General features: G+C 42.3%; 1 protein-coding gene across 1 annotated transcript in view; it reads left to right on the forward strand.

Moving 5' to 3' along the window:
* FLVCR1 (FLVCR choline and heme transporter 1) overlaps positions 1 to 20,305 on the forward strand; it is a 168,412-nt gene that overhangs the window by 36,639 nt on the left and 111,468 nt on the right. The window contains exon 3 of the mRNA XM_078649757.1: positions 19,009 to 19,153. Coding sequence (XP_078505883.1) covers positions 19,009 to 19,153 — 145 coding nt within the window. The remainder of the gene's footprint in view (positions 1 to 19,008; positions 19,154 to 20,305) is intronic.

The raw sequence follows: 20,305 nt of genomic DNA on the forward strand, positions 1-20,305 counted from the left end.
ACTGTTTACACCTTAGGGTTGTTAGTGTATGGTACTGTTTTACCTTTACTGTTTACACCGTAGGGTTGAGGGAAGTGTCAGGGCGGTGTACTCTGTTTGGCGGGTCCGTTATGGAAAATTTTGTGGTGTGATCGAATGCGTGGTCGTAGTGTGCAATGAAAAAGTCTTTCGCATGCGTGTGAATGCTTAGTCCGATGTAATGGTTTGCAGAAAGTACCCTCCCCCGCTAATACTCCCTGCCTATATTGTGTAATGTACGCCAACATTTATCTTTGTTGTCACTAGACGTTGGGGCCTGGCTGAGTGCAGTCCTGTGAGGATGGCTCAGTGAGGTAAATGCTCTCCACTGTCAAAAAACAGTTATGAATTCGAATCCTGGTGAGGCAAACTTAGACCTCCATAAATTGGCAACTTAAGCACCACAAATTGGGTTATGCTCGCATCTGCTGCTTGCTTTAGATGGAAACAACAGAGGTGCAGTTTGCGCGTATATAAAACAGAAGCAATAAAGTTGATGACTCAGCGATATAAAGGTTGCTAAACTCCCAGGTCTTGAGTAATAGGCTGAGGTGAGGGCCTGTGGTGTGGGTGAGAGCCTTTAACAAGCGGTATAGCCAGAAGGGATACATTGAGACAGAAGGGATACATTGAGGTTAGCATATTCCACCCACGGGGTGAAATGTTTTAAATTAAAAAACAGAAAGACAAACATTGGAATGTTGGAGCAGAAGGTCTTTACCTGACATTATTGGCCCTGAGTCACTCCATTTTCCTTAATGGAGCTTTCAACAATTACATTTTCTAATTTTATTTATTATTGTAGCTGTATGATGTGGATGTCATGAGGATCATTTGAGTTCTCAGCCTCTATTAGCAAAATGATTATTCTCCTTAAACTCATAGCCCCTCATCTAGTTTTCTGGGTTCATCAAAACATCGACATTGTGCCCTTATGCCTTTTTGACATAGATAGGAACACATCAGTGGTGAGTTTATGTACCTAAATGTTCACTTCAAGATATTTACATATGGTGCTGGTTGTCTGTCAGTCAAAGGAACACCTGTAGTAATGCCTCCGGTGCATCATCTTGCTTCCTGTGGAGTAGGATTTATCTGGGAAAACCACAATGTTCCGAGTTTTGCGTTGGAATGCCGGAGTTCTACGTGCAGTATTACTGCGTTTTGCTGTTCAGTAGGAACTAGAGTGATTTGATTTTATAAACTAAATAACACGATATTTATCAAACTTGGTAGTAATACTTAGAGGTGGATAAGACAGAAAGCATGTGGGAAGAGCCAAGCCGGAGACGAGTCAAAGGTCGGGCTTGGCTCTAAGACCCTAATCATGAGCCGAGCCCCCCCAAAAATGTTTCCAGAATGTGTATATCTATCACTGGTAATGCTCTAAGATTTGCACCTTTCTGCCTTTTGCTCACACCTTCAGACATTTACTTCAAGTACCTCTCGCAAATATTCTTTCTTTTGTTCTTTACCTCTTTTCCCCTAATTTTCAACTCCCCAGCCCCATACACTCTGACTCGGCCTCTCTAGATCTATTCTTTTCACTTTGACTTTGATCTTATCTTTCCCCTCTTTCTCTCTGTACTCTGTCCCTTCTCGGAGTCATTCAGTGTTAAAAAGAAAGACAAAGCATTCCGGCAGGCCAGTGGTTTCCAAACTGTGCACCATGGCTTCCTGGGGAGCCGTCAAGTCTAGCCAGGGGAGCCGCTCCCAAAGCACTTTAATGCATTTAATGTTGAAGGGGTTGTTGGCTTCAGTTAAACTAATTAGACTTAAACATATGATGTTGATGATTTGTAAGTGACATGCCAAAAGCTGTGAACGTAGTGCTTAATTGATGGCATCTCGAGGGAGATGACCTCCATATTTCACTGGATCCCCACATTCCAAAACTTCCAAAGTAGGCAGAAGATGCCTGATTAATTTAGTTAGATTTGTTAATAGTTTAATTTTTTCCAAATGCATTTTACACCAACGCAAGTTATCAGGAAAGTGCAGTTGCCTGTCTATTAAACACTCTAAGTATTATTAAATATTGACATTTGTACTTGAATCATAAGTACTTCCAGTACACTTTTATTTCAGTACACACACTTCCAGACAGGCTGGCTCTCTCCTTGAACACAGTGAAGTAAAACGCCATATATGGCACAATGCCAACATTTGAAACAAGAAAGAGGGACGTTTAAAAAAAGAAAATCAGAGGAATTTATTTTACTTGCATTGATTTGGAGGCAATTTTAGGGAGGAGATAGCAAAAATAAAGCTGTATGTGGTTTAAAAAATTGTGAGTCACCCTGCTGAGACAGGTGTGTTGGCACGTATGACATGGGTAGAAATGGAACTGCATGCAAATATTCTTCCAGCGCAGAAACACTTTGGCAATTGGGCCGACATGCATAGGGGTGCTATCTAGCACTGTAAGTGGGATAAAAAAGTTTTAGGAGGGTACTCTAAAAAAGGCATGGGCAAAGAAGTGTACCTAGGAATATTTTATTAGAGGCGCTGCCTTAGTAATACAAAACACCCTGCGTATACGATCATAATGCATTCATCAGCTTCCTCCCAATTATTTTCAGGGAGAAAGATGCAAGTACTCAGAAGGGCCGGGCTTTCACCCCCCGCCCTCCCAAAAAAGTAACAGTGGGGAGCCACGGGCAATGGCCAATGGGTCAAGGGAGCCGCGTGTTGAAAAAGTTTGGGAACCACTGCCGTAGGCGGAGGTTTAGTAGGTACAGAAGGTTCGCATTGCGACCTTGAGAGGGTCATGTCTTGCACTGAAGCAGCAGAGGCTGAGCATTTCTTCTTGACCTGTATCCTTGGACAAAATCTCGCGTGAAGAGTGGAGGAAGACTTATTTTAGCATTCCAGAGCACAGTTTGACCTTAAACTAGGAAGAAGGCATGCAGATGATCGTGATGTAAGGCACGTGGCATTACACCAGGGTAAAAACATATTCATGTTCTTTGGTGTTAAGTTTGACGGGAAACGGCCACTACAACGCGGCCGTTTCCACGCATAACATTAACCAAGCATGCATTTTAACACATGCGTGGTTAACACGAATTGCCTTTACCACGCATACCTATACTACGAGATACGTAGTAAAGGCATGTGTGGTAAAGGCTACAATTAAAAATGGCGGCTTGTGTGGTCTCCCCCGCCCCAAAAAAAAATGTGTGAAAAGAAAAGGGGGCTTGGGGGTCTCCCTCCCAAAAAAAAGTGCCATGTTTTGAATGCGCAAGGATTTTATTTAAAGATGTGGGCACAACGTAGAAAGTTACTGAATATTGGCTATGTGTGAATTTAAAAATAGAAGTGTCTCGAGCCAAAGAACGAACGCACCTACCTTTGTTCTCTGAGATCGTAACGTGAAGTTTTTTACGTCCATATCGGAATAGCACTATGTTATTGTGTGACATATTCACCTCTAGCATGCTGTTCTGCAACATTTTGAAGCGTGTCTTGGCTGTAAGCCACCCGGCGCGGACGTCACTACATGCCTCAATCTTGTGACTGGAAGGGTATTACAATAGTGTGCTGGAAAAATGCTAACTACGTCACAACAAGTGAGTTGAAAAAAAGAATCAACATGGACTGTAAGTAACCGGTCAAAACGCGGAGCTTGTGTGGGTACTCAATGTTAAAAATTAAAAAAGAAAAGGGGACTGAGATAACCTTTAGCAGGAATATGCCCTTACCATGCATACATTTACAACGAAAATCATTGTAAAAGTATGCGTGGTAAAGGAATATTCGTGATAAAGGTTATGCGAGGTAAGGGCATTCGCGTTGTAACACATGCGTGGTAAAGGCATGCGTTACAACGGAATGCGTTTTAATATCATAAACCAGGTTTGACTGCTTCATAACTGAATGGGAAGCCAATGAGAACAAATGTTTGTAGCTGCGACCATGTTATATGCTTCCTTTTCTCTGAAATCTCTGTCTTCAGCTTTCCTTTCATCTCGTGTGCTTCTTTAATCTGTTGGGTTGTATGCTTCATCACCCTCTCTTTTTTTTTTTGCCCTCCTGATTCTTTCCCTGGAAGACAGGGCCATCCCAGTTTGCACAAGGCCCACAGTGCTGGAGGGACCCCACAGAAGAGCTGCCCAACGGCTCTGGCTTCTTGTTAGGTCGAGCCTAGAGGCATGCTGTATTAGGGTAAGCACTAGCAGCCCCGCCCACTCTCTGCCTATATTTTTCATTGGCTTAGTGCCATTGTCTTTCATAAAGGCTGGCTTCTGATTCATTATGAGGCTTGTTAGTCCCTCCTTGGTACCGCTTTGTCTCCATTACTTACCGTTCATAAGGACTGGACTTGGCTTGTTACGAGGTAGCCTTTATCTAGTGAGTGAGCACTATTTTGTTTTGTTTTGCCTTTTTTGTTTGTGTATGCCGCTTTAGGGCCACTGCTCTAAGTTTATATGTTTTTTTAAAAACTTTAATGTTGAGTGCGGCCCCCACTTCTCGGACATGCGCCCGGTTTTCCATTTTTTTCTTTTTTACTTTAATGCGCGTCGCTCCCCCTGGACCTCTCTTTGCTTTCCATTTAAGGGAGGGTCAGAGGTTATCACTGGAGAGACTTTTAGCAGAAGTAGAGAAACAGGAGGGTCGATTGAGGCAGCTACCTAGATGACTCAGGGTTCGAACTACGGGGCTCCAGAGACAAGACTCATTCTGTCGCCTGGATAAAATAAAATTTGAGAATATATATGTGGTTGGTAAGAGCCAGGCTCGATTTGAAACCAGGGGATTACTGGAAGATGCTAGCGAAGAGGAGCAGGGCAGATACAGAGCTGGGGATGTGGCCTAGTCAGAATCCATTAATATATAATTCGAATCCGCTCTGTGCAGACAGGTTATGAGGAGAATTCTATTGAATATGTTATTTATTTTTATTTGAGAAATGCGTGCATTATAAAATTCATTTGAAATTATGTCAACCTGTTCATATAATCTTAATAAAAAGAAGTAAAAGTAAAATTCATTCGAAAGCGTCCGTCCCTTCACAGCAGCAACAGAAGCAGAACACTGGGAACGGAACACTTATGAGATCACAGGCGCTCCAGTGTGGTGTCACGAGACCGGACCGGTCTATGTGCAGAGGGGAGGCCTCCACTGCGGCTGAGAGAAAAGGAGACAACTGTTGGGGGTGTCATGTCCGGTAGCACAGGGTCTACTATCAGGTTCACGGCTGGGTCATTTTTCGCCACAGGAGCTGGATCTTATCAAGAAATCGGATCGTGAACAGTGAACACGCAGGATCCCCCTGTTAACTTGAAAAACATGGTATCACTCACAATGGGCATGCATGATGACATGCTGAAAGGGCTCCATTGTGACGTGTTCCTGGTATAAAAGGCTGGTATCCAGGGACCAACAGCAGTGCGCACCAGGACACCAGGCGGGGAGGACCACTGCCGGTGACTGGAGCTGAGGGCACTGAGAAGCCGGAAGCTGCACCAGGCTGAGCAGGCTCCAAAAAGGATGGGGACAGGGAGGGTGGGCGCAAGAGAACAAGGTGGGTAAATTAACCAAATGAAAAGTGAACTGAAAACCAAACTGAACTCGAAACCAAACCGAAAACTGACTTGAAATTCCCATTTACCCTCATCCTTAATTTCTTCACCCTTCTTTCAACTCGCAGCACTAGACACCCAATCTTTAATTTCACAGCCTAATATTTTCTCACATTAATGGCCTTTCTTTGGCTCCCGTCTACTTTTTCCCCTTCCCTCCACGTCCTCCCTCTCTGCGTCCCATCTCTCTCCAGCCCTACCCCTTTCCTATTCTCCTTTACCATTTAGTTCTTACTCTTCCCTATCAACCATTTCATTCCATTCCCCTCTCCCTTTCCTTCACTTCATGTTTCTTTCCTTCCATTCACTTTTGACACCCTCTCATCACTTGCAGTTCTGTCATCTTTTTTCTCCCTTTTTAGGTCGAGCCTAGCGGCAGCGCGCATGCACTGCTCACCCTGTGAAGCATGCTGTATTAGGGTAGGCACTAGCAGCCCACCCACTCTCCGCCTAAATTTGTCATTCGCTTTGTGTCATTGTCTTTCACAAAGTATAGCTTCATATTCACTATGAGGCTTGTTAGTCCCTCCTTGGTGCCGCCTTGTCTCCATTTCTTACCGGCCATAAGGATTGGACCTTTTACTTGACTTGTTACACGGTCAGCTTTATCCAGTGGGTGAGCACTATTTCACACCGCGCTCTAAAATCTGCAAATTATGGAGCAGATGCTTGAATGTGTGGTAGATTTAAAATTATTTGGAAAACACCTCGGCCGCAGAATCACATACTTCCAGCTTTCCTGGTTACAATCCTCACAACAATCTTTCAAACCTCTCACACATCCACATATTATTCAGGCCTAAGTAAAAACACAGCACATCTAACCTACTGACTGACACTTACCCAGTCAATCCATGGGACCACGCGTGGCCACCCTGGCTCAGTACATCGTGGAGGTGCTAGATATTTCCCCCAAACAGGGTTCTGTTACCTGGCCCTTCTAACAGGCTTTGGCTGATCAGGGGAAACATCCTTTACAACGCAACTTTTACCACGCAGTGCTTTTACATCGCAACTTTTACATCGCAAACCATTACAACGCATTGCGCTGGGGGCGCTCTAGGATAGGGAATAGATTTAATTTACTATCCAACACCTTCCCTACTATCCACGGGGACTGGAGTTGGAATAGTAAATTAAACTATTCACTATCCAGCACCCCAAAGCGCTATGCGTTGTAATGGTATGCTTTGTAAACACTGCGATGTAAAAGCATGCGTGGTCAAAGCATGTGTTGTAATGTCATACATCCGCTGATCAGAGCTTAATTTGTAAAAAATGTAACTGCAGGACCCAAAGTTTTTCATAGTAGGCAATCCTTGGCGCTACTGAATGCCAGGGTCATAGATACCAGTTGACAACACTGGTTCTTATACCACAAAAGGAGGATGCACCTATTATTAACCTCATAAGGATGCAAGACTGGGTCAGCCTCACCAGGATGTAGCTCCGTGGCCTTCATGTTACTGATAGAATTCTCCACAGGGGCACTCAGCCTATTGGGGTACGTTGCTGGACATTTTACCCTCTACCTATTTCACCCCCATCTATCCTAGTCTCTGAATGCGGGCAGTCTCTGCCAGGCTAGGTGTGCAGGTCTGTGGAAATAGTTTCAGGCGTGGATGGGGACTTGTTCCTTAGAATCAGCTGTGCACTCGTCTGCAGCATGGCCCAGTGCTGCTTCTGTCAACACCACAGAGCAAATAACACATGGGCGCTGTGCATGTGCTTGCCAGCTGTGCTGGCTCCTGCACGCCGGCAACACACACAGTGTGCACTGCCAATACTGGGCTTTTATAAAAACAAAACATAATCTATCCCTTAGGACCCAAATCGGAGATCTAATTGTGTGACTGAATGTTACTTGTTTTGTTGACCTTAGAAGAATGAAAGGTTGAGTCGCCCCTGCTATGATTCGATCCTATGACTAACAGACTAGTACACACCAATATCCACAGTAGACCTCAACCTCACAGAGCTGACATCTCAATGACACCCAGACAAAAGACATTTCACTTAACCGAGGTATTGGCATCGTAAATGACAGTTACAATGATGCCTTTTATTTATGTATTGATTATCAAAACAGAGAAACAAAAGGCTTTGTCATTTACAATGCCATAGCTTAAACTCTCGCAAATGCGAGACCTATTGCATTGCTAATGCTTGTTTTTTGATTACCCCCAACATCAAAATGTAAAAAGCCCTCCGCTGCCCCAGCATCCCCCCAACCTCCGGCTGCAGTAGAAGATCAGCGTTGCAGGGCTTTTTACATTTTGATAATGGGTAAGCAAAATGCGAGTAGCCGGAGTGCAGCCCTGCCCGCTTCTGCTGCACCCCTGTCTCGTTTCTTCACAGTGGGAACCTTGGCGAAGGGCTTAAGAGCGCTTTCTAACAGACACAGAGACTATGCTGCAGCTTTTTGTGTTTCGGCCCAGGGATATAAACAGAATGCTGAGCTGAGGTTTGCATTTGAACCTGCCTCCCCATTTTGTATGGTGGGGAACTGTAACCAGTAGGTCACTTGGCCTCCATGACATTTTGGCTTATTTTGGGCTCGAGATTGCGAGAGGACTTCGAGCTGAGTCAGAGCCAGCACTCTAGCTCGAGCCTGGCTCAAACTTTCAGTGACTAGCCCACCTCTAGTAGGACTACAAGCAAAAAGTGACCTGACTAGACAGGGCTCATTAACCTGGAAAAGCCAGACTATGAGGCATCAAGGAAAACCAAATACAACTTTTTCCGCACAATATCAACTGTGATAATTAAATTGCTTTCTGATTGGAGCTGCTAACTCATTCTGTCTGCACTAAAACACATGCCGTCCGCTGTGTTTTTGTCAACACTCCCAGGACCTGCCAACTTTGAACATTGCATTATTGTGTGAGAAGGGGTAGGACCTGGAAAGGGGGGTCTGGGCTAGGTTTGGCTGTACTTTGATCCTCTGCACCCTAGCCAATCATGGAGGGGGTGGGACTTGGAGATCAGCACTGCCCTAGCCAACCAACCCACTCTTTATATAAACAAACAGCTAAGGCTTCTGAGGCTCTTGCTGACATCCTAAGGAGGTTGTGAGACTCCTGCTGAACGTCAGCTTCCCAGAGCCTCCAAACAGGAGGTTAGAAGGACCCTGCAAGGGAGTTCAGCTCACTTTGTGCCACCGTGTGATATCAGCGATTGGTCAGGATACCGTGTGAAGAGAGCGAGAGCAGATATTGTGTGAAACACCTGTGTTGGTATGTCTGCCTCTCGGAAAACCAGGACATTTTCTAAATTTTACTGAAATTGTCCAGGACATATGGTGAAGAGGAGGACTGTAAACACAAACAAGGGACACCAGGTCGTCCTACTTGGATCTCATCACTTGGAGAAGTGTTCACACACTGTGCACTGTGGCCTCAGTGTCTTCCTTCTTCGTGGGCACTATCCAGTATATAACTGCACCCTGAGTATTTTTGTCCAAGCCTGAACATATCGAGGAGAGCACTTAACGCAAATCACGGCAGAAAGGATTTACGAAAAACATTTGCAAAAGAAGAGAAGATCTGAAAATGTCAACGGTTATAGTCTAATACAATTGTACATGCCTAATTTAATAAAAAGGACTTCATGCAGAATGGGTATTCAAGTGACATCCTTGACGTACATTCATCAAAGCAGTGCCATCAGTATTGGCAGCAAAGATCGGCTACTTGGTCATGACGTTATCTTTCTTTGCGTTGAGTGCTGTCATTGGTAAACAGGAGCACAGAGAGCCTTTCTGCACAAGCTGCCCAGTCAGTTCTGCTGCCCTTGCCTATTATATTCGCACCCCACCATCATAATCAGCAGCAAATTTATACATTATCAGCAATCTGAATGTAGCATCCAGCACAGAGAGTAAATGGCATCTCTCTCCGGCGCAGGAGTGCGTAGCCTCTAGAACTACAGCCTCTATTTTCAGCAGCACCATCATTGTCCCTTTCGCAACGCAGTTATGGTTCCAAGTCGCCTAAAAGAAGCCCAGATCACACATTACATTTCACTGGGCTGGATGTTCTGGGTCTTGGGTGGAGGATGAGCTCAATGGGAGAGGCGGGAAAAAATGTAGAGGCTTGAAAAGAGAGGGGAAAGGAAGGAGGAGAAGGAGAGAAGGGGCTCGTGAAGTTGAAACAAGGTCAGCATCGATGAAGGATGGAATTTGTGAAGAGAGGAAAGATGCAAAATCAGGCTCTGATGTTAGTAGATGGAAGCTGTGCATGATGTGTCAGGAGAAATCTCCAGGAGGGATCATGATCAGTTGGTTCACAGTTAGTGTGCGTGCCAGAACCACTATTCATACCGTGAAAGAAGCGTAGAGATTTATTTTGCCAACCCCGTCTTCCCCCAATAGCTCCTGAACATGCACAGTGACCTTCTTGTAATGGTTTTTCTTTCGTTTTATGAAAACCCATTAAAAGATGTTCATTGACCATGTTTTCACATTCACAGCGTCCATGTTGGAATGCATTTCCATAAGCCAAGAAAATCAGTTAATGGCTGATCTCCATGGCAGCTATCTTGAAGTGATTTAATGCAGTTTCTGAAAAAACAATATAAGATGGCAACCTTGGGTGCATGCTCGGCAGCTATCATGGAATTCTTTTTTCAGTATAACTGGCAAGACAGCTCTTTGCCAGTTCTTGTGACATACTAACAAAGCTAGTAAACACTTGTGAAGGCTTTCGACATACACTTATTGCCCTAACGAAGTTCATTTCCTTGAACGAAACACATTGTCTGATGTCTGTTTTCTGTTGATTTTGATCTATTGGAATAAAGATGGTACCAACGTAGTAACTGATCGTGCTTCATTATTGAATATCACTATACCCTGGTAGTGCATCGCTCCATTGCTTTACTAGTATTGGTTCCCGAGCTGGCGGGTTGCAGCCCTCAACGGCGGTTGCAGGAGCAGGTTGTGCACACTACCCAACCAATTGATATTTGATTACACCTGGGGTGACCACACTGAGGCTTGTGCGGCACTTGGAGTCCGCTGTTGGATCTTTGTTTCTATTGTTCTTGTGACATAATTTAATGAGCACTGACAAAGCCAAATGCCCAAGTGGTGGCAGAAGGCAGCGCTAGACTCTACATTGTGCATGGGGTAACTCGGGAGGTCACAGAGAGTGGGTGTGGTATCTAGGTTACTGGTTTCTAAGTAACCAGATGTCATTGGGTTCTGGAATGTTATACGAGAGTCAGTTGTATGCTGGCCGAGGTCTGAGGTGGCTGTACCTGCCTGTTCTTACGAATAAACTACCTTTAACCTGGCTACTAGTTCCTGTCATCTCTACAGTGGGGGCAGGGATACATAGAGGTGACCACAAGGCACTTATTAAATTCCACCACAAAGCTCGTAAGCTTCCTCAAAATGCCATGGTTTTAAGGACAGCCTGTCCGTCCAATGGCAATCCTTAAGCAATGTCAACATTCAGTGGTTTAACTGGGATGACCAAGATCCCACTCTGTACTGCATGTCTGTGCTATATGTATCTAGAAGTAGTGTATTAATAGCATGTGGCCTCCCTCTCACAGCTATAGCTGTCTGTACGCAGGACTTAAAACATGGTAAGTGCGCACATGCTTGCGATGTAACTGCATGCTTACATAGTGTGAAATCGTAATGATTAGCATTTGCTGCATAGAGACCAAGAATGTGACCTAGAAGTGTGTGTGAATGTTATATATTTATGATATATATTACACATTATGTGCCATTCTTTTTGGCGGGAGGGCAGCCATGTTCATAATTGGATTGAGCTGGGTATACTTGTGATTTCCCAGAGAATTCTCTTTGAAGACAATGAGCTTTGAAAACCGTCTTGAACTTTGAGAGAGATGATGGCTTCTATGTCACCAGAAAAGGTGTTCCACTGCAGAGAGACAAGTAGCCTGAAGGGTTGAAATCTGGAAGCCGTCCTGGGAAGCTTGCGTGAAGTAAATACGTTTTTGCTCTCAAAATAAGGGAGTAGCGGAATAGGGTCTCAGTAATTTTTGTGGGGAAAGGAACATGGATGGAGTTAAATACTACGATGAGAAAAACCTGTATTAATCTTTTGGCTGACAGAAGTGGGTTTGGGCGGATGAGGCAAATATAACACTAAGAGCGATAGCGATTGAATTTCGGGTAGGAGACAGTACATGTTGGTTCAACAACCTGGGCGGTAAAGGTTATCCTGTTTAAAAACTATAAATTAAAAAAAATATTGTGTTCTAATTTCCTAATGAGGTTTTTAGGCTGGGAATTTGGGAATGTAACAGGCGATCCTTCCCCGATAAAAATGTCATCTCTCTTTCTTTAACCTCAAGGTCTAAACTGTTTGTATGAGCTTTTGTTGTGATTTTATAGTTTCTATTAACTTTATTAAAGTTTTACTTAAACTGGGAATCTCACCCCCAGAAACCAGTTACATTAGCATGGATTACAAAGCACAAGGACTTCCACCCGCTTCCTTTCTTACAAAAGAACCAGGTAGTGTGTTTGTCAAGGGAGCTGACTTCAGGCTGTGTTGACAAGTTAACGTTTCCTAGTTAAGAAGCAGCCTGAATCATTTGGTGGGAAGGAAAGATATATTTTACAAGTACTCGCTGACGTCAAGGAATGTCCTACAAAATGTGACAATGGGGTCATGTGACTGTATCTACTCTGGCGTGAGAAATTGTAGTGAAAGGTTTAGCAAACAAAGCAAACCTCCCACATACTGAGATAGCAGAGCAAAACTGAAGAGGGAGTGGGTTCATGGAATGCGAATTCGCAATGTGCACACTGAGCCTTTCTTGTCCTGAATCATGTCCCCTTCTGGTCACTGCTGCAGTGGTATTCAATGTGAAACTTCAATATTAGGAGAGGCCTACTGTATGAAACTATTATTACAGCAGATGCGTTGTGTGAGATATATTTTCAGATATTGACTGTTAGTCCAGCGGGAAAGGGACACTCCTAGCGAAACTGGTTGGCACATCAGGACTGCAGGTTTAAGGGAACCCTCTAACACGAGCTTGGTAATTAATCAGTCAGTTAGTTAGTTTAGTTTATTGTTGATTAATTAAAATATTACAATGTTAGGAAGAATAAAAATATCATGAAAGAAATCAATTTGACCATTATTGTTAAAATCCCTAATATTGTTAAAATAGTTTTTACATATTTACACTTATAGGGAACCAACAAGGAACAATTTCCTCATATAATAGATAAAAAAGTTTTCGTTACATATGGCTTAAAAGTATGGTCACATAATATATGGCATTATCGGTTCCCCTGCTCTCATACATTTTACAAATATACAATTCAATCCCATATCAGATGGTTTATGACATAGTCTTAAACCATCTGATATGTCCTCTTCCCCCATCCTGCCAACACTCCTTTGCAGACAGAACTCATTCAGGGAAGACAATATTGTTGGGGTCTCAAACTAGTTTGATGCCTGTGCGACAAACCATATATTCAAGAAAAACAATGGTTCTCGTGGACAATGTAAGAATATTTAATAATTTGTAAGCACAATTTCAAAATAGAACTGAGGTAGGATGCCGAAGGAGAAACTTTATACAGAACACAGTAAAGAGACCAAATACAGTTTTTGCAGGAAAACTTGTAAGTCTGTATTAAAAACATGCAGACTGTGCTCACTGTCCCATGTGAAAAAGAACAAACATAACAGAAGTGACAAATTACAACATAGAGCCAGGTTTATTAATACACATAAACAACCATTTTTAAATGAACAATGTCCTACAACAGCCTTCTGTCAATTTAGAAAGGCCAGATATGGTTCATTTTAGTGTGAGTCACAGGTTTATGTATTAAGAAACCAGGCTCTATGTTGTAATTTGTCACTTCTGTCATGGTGGTTCTTTTTCACATGGGACACCGAGCACGGTCTGCATGTTTTTAATACAGACTTTCTATTTTTTTCTGCAAAACAGTATTTGGTCTCTTTATTGTGTTCTGTATAAAGTTTCTCCTTCGGCAGCCTATCTCACTTCTATTTTGCCATTGTGCTTACAAATGATTAAATATTCTTACATTGCCAACGAAAAATATTGTTGTTCTTGAATATATTTTTAGCCGTGGTTCCTTGCGAGTAGGGTCGCCTTTGTTTTTCTTAAACATGTGCGACAAACAAAGCAGAGCAGAATTCTGTAAGATCAGATGAATTCTGAGAGAAGAGCATATGAGACGCAGGGGTTAATGAAGGGAGAAGGCCCATCACAGCAAGAACCATGACAATATGGAACCTTTTGTGGCAGTCATGGTGAACAGGTTGGAAGCTTTGATTGTTTTAGTGCAAGAGCAGAAAACATGCCCTAGAAATCAGACAGGACCAGAGTCCCCTGGTGGATGTCTTTTAATATCTCAATAGCTCTGCAGGCACCATCTGTAATTTGGAAACCAAGGTGGATAGGGTGTAAAATGCTGTATGAGTGACCAAAGCGCTAGTTAACAGAGCTAACTGAGAACGCTAAGGGTAAACCTCCAGAATGGGAAGTTAAGACTTGATGGATGATGACCGCTGTGCCTCATCAGTAGGATCAGCACCATTCCAGCACATTTAATCGTATACCCCCATTATATTGCATGGGTTGTTTTGCATTGTGATAAGATCATATCTAGCACTTTGATCTAACCACTAAATAGCAAGTCAAGTTTTAAGAATTACATGTGGAGGAAAGAATAGTAAATATATATTGACCTCAATGAAGCGGTTTTAGGAGATCCAGTGGATGCAATATTTTTGAATTACAAATATTTTAGTTACCGCGTTTTAAAGGGGGAAATCCATTACCTGATGTTTTTCTGTACTTTTTTTGGTGTTTTTGTTAGTTTGGTGACTGGAATTATTTCTCAGCGAGGTCTTTCTGCTGTACACAAGACAAGAGGACAAGGTGGTTCTGGGGAATTGCAGATGATAAAGAGGGTGTCAGAAAGAGTCTTTGTGCGATTGGATGAGTGTGCTGATGTACCCAGCCGCCTGATTAGAGCTAAAGAAAAGAAAAGCTGCGGTTAATTGGAGACTCATGGGTGGGTTTAAGGTCCAGCATCTGTCTGAGGCTACAGGTACAATTGGGATTAAAACCTTCCAATTGATTCATATTGAAGCCTCACAAATGTTCATGGATAGCTTTTAAAAAAGATGAGATTACCCTGGGACATGTGTTAAAGCACAGAATGTTAGCATACCTGAGACATTAATAATCTGCATTCTTGGTGCTGCCAATACATACATTAATTTGGGAGATATATGAGGTGTTCAGTGCTTGCCAAGGATTTAAGAAGGAGATTGAGCTATATCAAGAAGTGAATGCATGCCTGTGTATATAAATGATGAAAAATGCACAATAAACTATAGGAAGCAGACACATACGTGGGTTGCATCAAAATGTTATGCAGCTGTTCGAACGAGATCATAAGGTAATGCCGAGGGAGTCACAGTGATGTCCTCTTTTCTAATCCTTATATTTGTCTTCTCTTAACTTTTATGCTGAAACATTTTATCCTCTCCATAAAAACGCTTTGCACTTTGCAAAGGGTTCCTTTTGGGGGGTCTTATATTTTTAAAAGCTACGGGTAAAGATATTCAAAACATTTAATTTTTTGGAAGCACTTAAAGTAAAGGCATGCATGGACTCATGGTGATATGTTGTGCATGTGAACTGACAGTGAATCAGCCTTTGGTTACAGGGATGGAAGTTTAAGGTCATGGGAGCACTTGTAATATCGCTTGGGCAGAATTGTGCTTTTTTAGTCTCAGTTTGATGACTTGTGGAAATCCAGTGAGTTTGGCTGCCAGCTTCCACAAAGGTAAAGATTACAGACAACTTTTATGAGTACAAGACAAGGGCTCTCACCTCTTCAATTCTAGCTGTAAAGTGTGGGGATCAGTCTGCCCGAATGCATATATTGTCAAACTATTGTTGATATCTGATACGTGTATGAGATGAGGTGGTTACGTCTTGCTTCAGGTTTGCCGTTTTCTTGTTTGTCTGGGAAAACCTCAATAACACGTTTTACATTAAAAAAAGAGTCAGATTTCGGCAGCTGTTTGATGCAGGGTTACCCAGAGGACTACATGTCACACAAGAATCAATGCTCCAGCCCTGGCTTTTTGTTTAACAGCCTATGGCATTCTGGGAGTTGTATTCCTGGTTGTCTTGAGTTGATCCATTTGAACTCCCCTGCCTGAACTCATTGTATTGTAATAGGAAAGCACAGCTTTGTGTTTTTGTTGGCAAGGAATGATCCAGTAACCTTAATAGTAAGAACATTCTGTGTTGCCGAGATTGAACTCTGTTGTAAGTGGAAGTTAAAGCACTAAGGAAGAGAGGACAGGTTAGGGCAGGGATTTATTGCAGCACTTTACTGTAATATGGAACAAAATGACAGTTTCTGTTTGATTTGTAGTTCATTACAGATAAGAGTGGCCTCACCTTACAATAGTACGTGTGCACTTTGTGCCCAATATTGGTTGGTATCGTCTGTGATGTACACAGTGTCTTCACTGTTGATGTTTTGGCGATGCCACCATATTCGATGTTATCATGGGTGGTGTTGATGGTGACAATAGAGATGTCCTTTGCAATGTTGTTTCATTTCACCGTCAGCAGACTTGAGCAATGCACAAGAGCTGCAGGGAAATTCAAAAAGTGTCGGTGGAGTCTCTGAAGAGAAACTTAGGGCTAGATGTAGGTAGGCTATTACCGGTCGGTAACGGCCGAATTCGGCAGTTACCGACCAGTAATAGACTTTTCCTATGTAGGAGGCTTTTTTACCAATTCGGTAAATAACTAATCAGTAAATGAGATGTAGGAAGCGCTGTAAACAGTGTATCTGGGCTTTAAGGATTCGTTATTTACCACCAACTGTTAGTTGGTGGTAAATAACGAATTCCTATGTAAATGCAAATATGTGCATTTACACCTGTGCCATGTGACTGACATACATGCCTTTAGTGTGCCACATGTGCACACAAGCACTAATCAGGGGTGCAACAGGGTGTCAAAGTGACACCCTGCCACCCTTGACTTTTCCCCAATTTTACCGAATTGTTATTTACCGATTCGGTAATTGACATTCATTCCTATCGGCCTCCAGGCCCATCGGAATGAATGGCTAGTACCGAATCGGTAATTACCGATTCGGTAAATACCGAATCTTACAGATTCTGTATTTTTTACCGATGTATTATCTACATTGTAATTACCGATTCGAAAATACCAAATCGGTAAAATTCGGTATTTTCGAATCAGTAATTTACAATTATCTACATCTAGCCCTTAGTGCCTTATTCAAAACTCCTTGTAAATACCAAAAGGGATTTCAGTTATTGCAGACATTTATTGCTCATCTGAATTCGTTCCCCTTTCTGTTTTTCCCGGGAAAACCTTGCAATGACAACCGGAAAGCTTGCTGAAAAAGAGGGAAAATGTGTGGTACTGTGTACGCAAAACAGTGGTTAAAGTGGGCAGTGTCTATTGAGAATGACGTTCACAACCTTTCTTAATTTTACCTTCTCAATTCCTTCTTTTCTTTTTTTTTTTTTATACTGTTCCTGAGCGATTCATCCTGAGTTCTGGAGTGCGTCCTTCTAATAGAAATGTCTTTTTTGCACTAGGTAATCTGCTTTCCATATTACTAAAATATATATTTAAAGGCACTTGCTTTGTCTTAAACACTAATGTTCAGATTTACTAATACTTTACATTGGGTTTGCATCACAAAAGTCACGCAAACCCAGTGCAAAGTGTTGTGGTATGATTTACTTTCCAACACAAATCATGATTGCAATGGAAAGTTGCATTAAGTAATGCACACCTATGATATCTGCTACTTAGCTCTACATTGCATTTAAGGGGCGTGCCATGGGTGGTACATGGGTGGTCCCAGTTGTAGGCAGGCATTTGTACCAAAAAGTATGCCTCTTTGAGGCATGCGCAACTGTGGACCACGTTCTACAAGTCTCCACAGTTTTGCACTTTTGCATATCTGCTGCAGTATACAAAACACATACAAAATGGTAAAAGTACTAAAGTCTCATTTTTGTCCTCAAAGGCCCCCTTCCAGTACAAACCTTATGTTTGTCAGTACTCAGACACCCTTTGTTAAAGGGTTTGAGCTTTGGCACATGGTAGACTAAAGTGCGCAGTGCAGGGCCGTGACTTTTTTTTTCTCTCAACCACTTACAAGAAGTCATGATTTACCTACCTTTATTGAGCATGTTTCACCTATTCCTGTGAACATCGATGATCTGAAATTTCTCTTAGCTTAAGAGTTTCTCCATAATTAATGAACATTAATACTAACAGTGAAACATCTGTATGTTTTTTATATAAGAAAAATGTGGTGCATCTGTCCATTTTCTGTAGTATGACTGCCTTTATGGTTGGCAAACTCTTCCTGAAAAGAAAGGATTTCTATCCCAGAACTCACTGAATGTTATGATTAGTCACCTTTGACTTCACTCACAGATGCACGTTAAGCTTTTATCTTTAGCAAACAGTGACATTTTACCTACAAGAGGATCGACAAGCATTGTTACACCCAATAGGTTACATTTGCATTCGACCCCTGACTGACAATAGTCTGCTGCAGTGGAAAAAAACAAATCTTGTTTTCTGTATACAATGTGCTTATGAGATAAGGAATTTAGTGTGTGAGGAATCAGAGTACTTTCGAGATGTAAAATAGTACCTCATGCAGTGCAAGCACCCAGAAGGGGCTAGAATGACACACTAGACTGCCAATAGCATGAGATGAGATGTATATACACTCTGCTTGGAGTAGCAAAGTCCATTATTTGTATATTTTGAAAAACGAATACCAGTAGGCCCAGACCGTGAAAGGGAGAGCTGGTAGTAGTAAAGCAGAGCTCTTGATAACACGATCTTGGAAATAGATTGTTGATTCTCTGCAGTTTTCATCCACTATTGTTTTGTTTTCTATGGCTCTCATTGACCGTCACTAGCGTGAACATCCGATTCTGAATCTGGTTATTCACTGCTATGAGGTAGAAACAGTGGGTAATTGTACCAGAATCCCGTGTTCTTCCTATATCACGTGGAGGCGATAACCACACCTATCTCTTCCCAGGAATGCAAGGATCTTTTGTGAAGAGTGTGCCTGTGAATCTCGAGAGTCGTAATTACCTCAGAAGTTTTAGTTCTGATGCTGAATATTTGTGATTTTGAGATCCTCTTCCAAAGGGGTTCAGAATGAGCTCTTCTGGATAAACCCTGCAATGTAAATGAGATGAAAAGCAGCATTAGTTCTCTGCTCTTCCCACTGAATGCGTTCCTTTACAATTGCTGAATGATCGACCTGTATGAAGTGTTCTTCTTGAGTGCTCGTGCTTACTTGATGTTCCATTTTATTTTTCAGCTGGGCACCGCTGTTGGCTTCCTTCTGCCGCCTGTTTTAGTTCCAAACACACCCGATGACGTGAGTCTGATGGGACACAATATCAGCATCATGTTTTATGGCACAGCCGCAGTATCCACTTTGTTATTCCTTTTAGCTGCTCTAGGTAAGTGCACCAGCTCTAATCCTTAAAGTGCCATGAACTTAACAATATAATTATTGAACACATATTCTGGTGAATTGTATTGTCCGGTAGGGTATATTATTTTATTTCTAGTTAACAATACAATGTTTACATTACTCGTAAACATTGCAGCTACTTTTCTTTTGTCTTTATAATAGTTATTGCACAATTTATGTGCGCTCTTATGTTATTTTGATTTTAAAAGAAATATTTTAAATATATCCATTGTTTCCTAGGGTTCTTGACTGTGGCTTTCTAATGTGAAAAAGGGTTCGGGTTTCGCTAATTATACCTGTGATATTTCATATTACTGATCGTTACCTGAAACAACTCACACTCAAGTACTGCTTAGTGGCTTGCGTGGTGGTTGCAGTCCAACTGGCCTTCTACCTTGTGTTCCCACATTGCCAAAATCCTTAGTGCCCGGGGGTCTAGAAAGCCTATTCCTGAGAACATATCACTGTAGACTATGCACCCACCAGAGTCAGTGGTGAGGAAGTACATTTGCCCATGTACAAGAGCACCTTGTGCTCCATCTTTGGTTGTTGCTTTGATGTAGGTTCACTTCTAACCTTGCTTCTGTCTATTAGTAACGAGAATGAAGAGCACACTCATGACTGTGCTGGGTAGAGTCGTCTGAATGGTTTATCATCGTCCATCTCAGGTTATTTGTCAGATCTCCTATTGCTTCATAATGCTGTCTAACTTTCCCGAAGGACACTCATGGAGGATTTCTGAAGCTGTAGATGTTGTCTTAGTTAGGTGATTGGCATTTTGGATGCTCATTCCTCCACTCTTACCTCTACCCTTTATTACGCTAGATTCACAGACATATTCATGTGCTTCCTCCGCCCGCACGTTCCGGCAAGGTCACTGTGCCTTGCAATTTATGCTGTGTTTGCCCATTATTTCTATCAAGGGATTTCCACTGGTTTCTCAATTAAGACACAAATTAGGTCTCATTCACCCTTCTGCTCCTGTTATTTATCCTTCCCTGGCCCTCTTCCCCCATCTTGCACTACACTGTTACCTCACCAATAAATTCCCCATTGACCAGTCTACCAGAAGCTTCTCTTCCTCTTAATTAATTTCAGTCTCTCCCAAGTCACCATATCTTGTGTATCTCACTTGGGC

Source organism: Lissotriton helveticus, chromosome 6 (genome assembly GCF_964261635.1).
Source record: "Lissotriton helveticus chromosome 6, aLisHel1.1, whole genome shotgun sequence".
Taxonomy (NCBI): Eukaryota; Metazoa; Chordata; class Amphibia; order Caudata; family Salamandridae; genus Lissotriton; species Lissotriton helveticus.